This window comes from Oryzias melastigma, linkage group LG22 (assembly GCF_002922805.2).
Source record: "Oryzias melastigma strain HK-1 linkage group LG22, ASM292280v2, whole genome shotgun sequence".
NCBI lineage: Eukaryota > Metazoa > Chordata > Actinopteri > Beloniformes > Adrianichthyidae > Oryzias > Oryzias melastigma.
In genome coordinates, this window is record NC_050533.1 from 22,790,072 (window position 1) to 22,797,567 (window position 7,496).

At 39.5% G+C, this 7,496-nt stretch overlaps 1 protein-coding gene across 5 annotated transcripts in view; it reads left to right on the forward strand.

The window, feature by feature from the left end:
• Positions 1-784: 784 nt before the first annotated feature.
• znf106a (zinc finger protein 106a) overlaps positions 785-7,496 on the forward strand; it is a 22,113-nt gene continuing 15,401 nt past the window's right edge. For 2 of the 5 annotated variants that reach the window (XM_024268924.2, XM_024268946.2), the window contains exons 1-4: positions 785-926; positions 3,294-3,385; positions 6,420-6,481; positions 7,275-7,460. In XM_024268924.2, coding sequence (XP_024124692.1) covers positions 3,332-3,385; positions 6,420-6,481; positions 7,275-7,460 — 302 coding nt within the window. In that variant the 5' untranslated portion in view covers positions 785-926; positions 3,294-3,331. Of the gene's footprint in view, positions 927-1,022; positions 1,153-2,538; positions 2,700-3,293; positions 3,386-6,419; positions 6,482-7,274; positions 7,461-7,496 lie in introns of those variants that run through there. The other 3 variants (XM_024268925.2, XM_024268930.2, XM_024268939.2) reach the window with 3 other exon arrangements.

Here is a 7,496-nt window from a genome sequence, read left to right on the forward strand (position 1 = left end):
ATCAGTTAACACGTCTATGTCAATCCAAAGGTCTAAATCTATTTTCACTGACACTAACTAAAGATGAAAAACTGTCAGGGGTTTAGGGAATCACATTCAAATTCTTGGAAAAAGCTAAATGTTATCATGTTTTTTTTCTGATGAGACCAGAACTTCCACACATAAGGAGACAGGACTGAGCAGATTCTTAGCTGAAGAGGGTCAAACCAGGATTCAACTACAGGTTGGAGAACTGCAGAACAGTGACAACTTTTGGCAGAGAACTAGTATGCTGTTTGACATTTTTGTTGTACCGCTAATATTTGCTTGGGGCTGTGACGGCCTGCAATCTAACAGAAGAGACTGTAAACAAAGGGATTATGGGAAATAAGCAGAGGCTCACTTCCTTGCCAACAGTTCCACCCATAGCTCAGAGTGAAATGTCTGATGAACTACAGCCGCTCTGCAGAAATTATACAATTGAAAATGACACAGGTTTCTTTTATTTTTGCAAAAAAATTATTAAAAGAGCACTGGGAACGGTTTGAAAATAGTTCAAAAGATGATCAGAGTGGAACTTTAAGTGTTTGCTACAGCCCGTAGAAAAGCGGTAAATAAACATTTTAGGTCACACAGCTGTCTATGACTTTGATATTTCTGGGTCACCTGCGTGCCCTGTACAAGAAGAACTGTTGGACTATTTGTGCTGGTCTCTTTGTTGTACATAAATAATCATTCACAATTTATTTTGAAATAAAAAAAATGTGGATGGTTTCTGTGAATCCTAATCCACAACAAATGAAACCCAGCCGTCCGACTGCGGCGGTGTCCCTGAACGCCTCAGAGGCAGTGACACGTTCCGGGGCGGGAACTCTCAGGCGGATGTTGTTGTTAGCTTCAGTGGAGGAAACGTGAACTTTTCCCGCACACATTTGGATGATTCAAAGGTAAGAAATAACTCTTGTTATAAGCCGCGTGCACGTGTCCTATCTCATGTAAACCGCGTCAGAGAACGTGGTGAATGGGGCGGAGACAGCTGAGTTTAAGCTAGCATGCTAACGTTCACCTGAACCAGTCAGTGAATGGACGTTGAAGCAGTTTTGAAGGGAGCTGACTTGTTTTATTTGGACCGAATGGTTCCGTTTTTACTGTCCATGTCTGAACCGTGTTAAGGTTTGTTTCAGGTCATTTAAACTCTATGCTAACATAAGTTTTTCACATTTAAATCTTAATTTTTTTTAAATAAACTTTATTGTAAAAAACGTGTGCAAAAGAGCCATTAATGTACATTTACAAACGATACAACGTGTCAATGTTGGCTTTAAATCTTTATAAATATGTTTTTGTGGGATAAAATCCGAAATGTATTTTATCTTACTGGAAATAAGATAGTGATTAGGTAAAAGTCAGATCTTTTGACACATTATCTAAAAACTGTTTCCAATAATGAATGAATGACACTTTGCAAAGTAACACTATCTTTCTGAAAAATAGCTCTATTATTTTTCCTGGAACGAATAGTAAAACGTTTAAATCTTACAATAAGGTGCTACATTCACAAGCTGGCTTGTCATTTATGATCAGTTTCACTTTGTACCAACTTTAACTTTCATTATATCATTTTAAACTCTAAACATGGACTAATCCTTTCACTTAAACCAGGGTTCTGCAACCTTTAATACTTAGTTATTTGGTCCAGTTTCTTAAAAACCAAAACCCACAGAGAGCAGAAGAAAAAAAATATTTTGTGGCCTTTAAGTCATTCATTTAGAACAAATATACTTTAAATATTTCCAATAATTGAATTATTATAGTGTTGTAATTTTCTTTAAATAAAAACTTTAACTTCGTTTACTGTTGACAGCAGCAGACACAAGTTCCCTTCAAAATAAAACTCACTGTCTCAAATAGATCAATAAAAATGCAATAAAACCTCATCAAATGTGGTATTTTCTGTTATTATGGTTAACCTTTTTATTCTTTTACAATCAAATATAAATCTATCAACATTGGTTTTATATTTAATTTAAAGAAAAATCTCATATAAATAATAATAATAAACCACATTTTCTATTTTTGTCCCAGTTATCCGACATAAATAAATGACCGATCACAGCATGGAACTAGCTAAAATATATTGACCAATACCACAAGCTGATTTTATACTCAAATTGTAAAGATTTCAAAGAGCCGCTATAGAGGGAAGAAGAAGAGGCCACATGTGAACCCTTCATCATGTAAAGCATTCTAACTGCAGTACGCTGCAGTCGAGGAGGGATGACACAGACGGCGTCAACTACGACACTGTTTTGAGTACAAAAGACGTCACCATAACCTCTATCACCTCATGTCAATCGTCCCGGTAGCCGATGGGACGCAAAATAATATCGACAAAGAGGAACAGAAAGGGGAGAAAAGGTTGGATTGGCAAAATAGCAGCTGTTGCAAATAAAGAAGTTTCATTTGTTGACAGTTTTTAAAGAAGCTGAGAATGGCCCACCCTGCTGTTTGTTCCCCCCTGGTGTCTTGATAACGCTATCTACTATCTCGTTATCATAGAAGTCCTGAGTGACATGCAGTGCTTCCAGCCGTCACCACTCGTTCATCATTCTGTGTCCATGTAAACGGCCTGATCGCCTCATCTGGTCACTGATGAAATCAACAACACCCACTGGATCATTGGATGTTGTTATCACAAGAACACAGACACAAAAAGCAGGGTAGGCTGTTCTTCACTAAGTTTTAGTTTTTTTTTAAAAATGAAATTCAAGTTTTAAATTTACAGTTTAAATATTTATTTTGAGATCATTTTTTTCTTTTTTAAATGTTCAACAATTCCTTTGAAGTGTACGTTTGAGTTTTTCAAATGTACTTTTTTTTTAATCTAGAATGAATATTTTTCAAATCTGTAATCATGTTTTATTCACTTAGAGCTAAATCTGATTTGACCTCATGTGACCCAAAACTAAGAGTTCATTATAGGTTATCAGCCAACATGTAATCACAAAAATTCAATGACCCCCCCACCCCAGTGGGATTGACTACTCTGTGTTAACTGTGATGGTTACTCAAAGCAGGAATGCTGTGAACTTTGTGACAGATCTTTGGCCTCATTCCTGCCAAAATCCTGAACCCTACAGATTCACTGAACTAAAGTGGAAGTGTTGATAATAATAAACTGGATTCTTACAAGAAAATATTAAAGCTGATTTAGACTGAAGCTGTACAAACCAATCCAGAGGTTTCATGGATTATCTATCAGTAGACAAGGTTGAAGTGATTGTGATTCTCCAGTTTTGGTTCTTTCATTACAGGTTGACCTCTGCACAGTGATGAGACCTGCCGCCTCAGGATGGAGAGGAACAGGAAGTGCATCCTCTGTGAAACCGTCTACGGTTCTAAGCAGGTAACCCGCCCTGACATGAAGGTTCTGCCACAGACGGGGCAACAGGTGGTCCAGACAGAAAGTCAGGGGTTGACCGGGACTCTGCAACCGTCAACACTTACAGAGCCATTCGGGTTGAACAGCCCAGAAGGAGCCACAAAGTCTCACTTTAAAAAAAACTATTGTTTATTATTTGCATAAATAGAACAAGCATATCTTCAAAACATTCGTTTTAAATTGAATAGTTTATGACTTTTATCATGACTTCCTCTCAAAATAAAAGACGTCCTGTGTAACTTAGGATCATCAGTACAGCAAAGGTAAAAGTAGTTGGTAGTGTGATGTCAGCTGTGATTAAAAGAAATAAAAAAGAACTCACCATTCATTTTAACCTTTGTGGTGCATCTCATACAGAAATCTTAATTAATCAACATTTAATGTTTCTTTCTATTACCATGGCAACAAATGAGTAAATGAGTTTGAGTTCTTGATAACAAGATTCAACATAATAAGGTTTTGATCTCAAGGTATAAAAATGGGGTTAGATTTTGTTTAAAAAAGATATTATTACCAATTTAACTTTCATAAAATTTATTTGATTTGGAATTATGTTCGAATTATTTGCTTTTTTTTTAGATTCTTCAGTCTAGTTCTCTATTTCTTTACTTACTGTATTTTATTTTATTTTATTTTCTGACAGATGTGTGTTACCATCTTGAATGAACCCAGATGGGTTTCTGTAACACACCATCACACGATTTTACTTTATGTATTTTTTTTTTTTTGCTTGTATTCTATGTCCTTTTTATGTGTGTCAATAAAACAAATAAAATCAAACTAATCAGAGCTACTCTTAATGTATTTTTGAACAATAAATCACTCTTAAAATGCTTAAATGTGTTCAAAAATCCACCCTAAGATCCAGTCCGCCTTAAGGATAAATTCTGGTTGTGTTCACTGACCTCAGATGGATTTTTTGTGGTCACATGAAACAGTGGAAATGTTTTCTCTCATCTTGTATACTGTTCATCAGCTGTTTGGGAATTTGGTTTAAGTTAGTTTACTTTACTTTACACTGGGGCTGCCACAGTAGTCGACTAATCGACTATTAAAATAGTCGATGACTAATTTAATAGTCCATTAGTCGTTACTTTATATTATATGGAGTCAGAGTGTAGTAAAAATGAACAAAGTTTTGAGCGATCAGCACCAGAAAATGCACCTTTCACATTATTTGTGTCAGTGAGACCAAAACTTTATCTTTAGTAAAAAATAGTTCCTTGTTTCAGATGCGGACCTCATTAGAGAGATCAGGAATATACTTTCTATCAAACTCAGTTTGACCGGTGACCTTTGACCCTCTATGCCCTGTATCCTTAAAATTGATATTAAATTGTTACGTCATCTTGAGGGGCGGGGCACCTGTCAAAACGAGTTTGATGGATGGTGCAGGGTCAAAGGTTGTTACGCCCCAATTTGTCTAGGGGATCTGGGGCCTAACATAAAGGTAAATTAAATAAGTGTTTAACATAAAACAAAAGGTCTCCATAAAAGTATAACAAATTTATTCACAAGACCAAAAAGAAAACCAAATACGGCCACAGCCGTAACACCCCCCTACTTAAAATAAAACCCCTTTCCCTAAAAGAGGTTTTCCCCAAGAGGGTGCTTACATAGAAACCCGCAAAACAAACAGAGTGCTAGCCACAAAAAATACGAAGTGGTAGCCACTTCCACCCAAATGCTGGCACAACACAAAACAAACTGTGCACCAGAACAAAACTAAACAAGTTTGGTCAACAGATTTTCACCTTAGAAAAAAAACCTGGGCAATGTGCCTCAGGTAACAGCTACACGAATGTATTGAAAATGTTACTGTCCTTGTAACATTTTAGTTGTTTGAATGAAAGGAGAGCAGGTAACTGATTTTTGGAGTCTCAACTCCACACATGTAAATTGATTTGGCAAAGAGGCCACACTACACCAAATAAGAATCATCCTAATTCTCAAAAACGGACAAACCAAATGAATACTTGCCAGTGTTTAATGAGCAAGGAAGTAGCATTGCAAACTCCACGGCAGCCCTGGTCTGGAACAATGCAGTTGGGTCTTGCCCTTTAACCGGCTACAGCTGCAGGAGCCTCCACCCCTGCCTCCGCCCAGTTGGGGTTAGTGGCATCAGGAACAAGTGCAGCAGCCTCCACTCCCACACTGTTACCTATACCACCACCAGCAGATTCCCACCAGCCAAGGTCCACCGTAGAGTTCACACACTTCCTGCTCAAATCCAAAATGCTCTCAAGTTTTTAACAGCAAAAGAAGTCCCTGACTTCACCAAATGTAAATGACAAAAAAGACCCATTAGGAAAAACTGTTAACCAAACAAATTATGTCTCCAAGTACAAACAAATTTCACAAAACTCAAAAGGGATCTGGGTGGATTTAGATCCTGGACGAGCCCCCAATTTATGTTACGCCCCAATTTGTCTAGGGGATCTGGGGCCTAACATAAAGGTAAATTAAATAAGTGTTTAACATAAAACAAAAGGTCTCCACAAAAGTATAACAAATTTATTCACAAGACCAAAAAGAAAACCAAATACGGCCACAGCCGTAACAAAGGTCACCTGTCAAAATGGGTTTGATGGATTGTATATTACTTATCTCTCTCATTTGATTTAATCCTGTTTTAATCACAGAAACTAATGAAGGAGAGAGGCTGCATGATTGATTTAAAGTTTAATAAACTATCATCTTAATTGACTTTATTTTTAATTAGTTTAAAGTTAATGATGGTTAAGATGAGTGTTTTACATCCACTTTGTGAATGACCCGATTAGTCGACTAATCAGAAAAAATAATCAGTGATTAGTCGACTATTAAAATAATCGTTTGTGGCAGCACTACTTTACTCAAACTTTATTTTTTTCTAACAAGAGAGCCTTAAAGGAGGGCTCAAGTTGCAGACCCCTGACCTGGAGTGTTCACCTCTGTTTTTGTCTCATGCCTGTAATTCCTGGTCCAAAGTGTCCAGTGACCATGTGTTGATGTGCAGGAGATGGACGAGCACATGAGGAGCATGCTTCACCACCGCGAGCTGGAGAAGCTGAAGGGCCGGTGAGTTCACGAGTTCTGGTTCCTGATGGTCCACCTTTTAGGGCTTTGCTTAAGAATTGGTTTGGGGGGGTTACTTTTATTTCCCTAACACGTGCAGCAGCAGGACCCCCTCAGCTGTGCCAGTATTTTTAGACGGGGCAGCAGATAAGTTCAGGAGACAGTTGCCTCTGATTGCATTTCTATAAAAGTCCAGCCAACACTGAGGTCACTGCAGAGGGGCGGGGCAGCAGAACCTGGTGGTGGTGTAGGAGTGGGGGGTCCACAGACAGTTTCCTGTTTTCTGAAAGCAGATTTTCTAAAGATACAGAACATCAGACCTTTAGGAAGGTCATCATGTCACTCAGCAAACATCCTGACACACTTTTGAAAAGAACCTGGGGGGGGGTGACAGGATTCCTGAGGGAAGCAGCTGTCTGGCTCCTCTTTCAGGAGCTGCGCTGGGATTGGCTGTCCGCTCCCTCTGGACTGTTTTCCTATCACATGTCAGGTCACATGGCGCTCCGAGGGGCCAAAAACAGCCGCTGTGGTCAGGGGGCCTCAGAGCGCAGCGGACACCACCATGAAGGCGCAGTAAGCTGAGCTTCAGCCTCTGTTCCATCCAGGCTGCTGCCCCCCCCACAAAGAGAGCTAAACCTGATCAGGATGACTCTTACGACTGAAAAACTCTGAAGTTAGCTGCCTCCTGATCTGTGACAGACAGAGAATTAGGGTTCTTCACTCAAAGGGAACCGGACCAGAACGGAACCATGCCTGTAGGACCCACTGAACGCCCGCTGTCCCCCTCCCTCCCCAGGGACTGCGGGCACGAGTGCCGAGTGTGCGGCGTGACGGTGGTGAGCCTGACCGAATATGCCAGCCACATTTCCAGTTCCTGCCACAAACAGAACGTGGACAAGAATCCTGGGGGGGGCGAGCTCAGCCAGGACTACTTTGACCAGGCCTTGGTGGACCTGATCCAGAAGAGGAAGGACAAGATCAGGTAAGATCCCGCATTTACTTCTGCTCCAGACGTTTC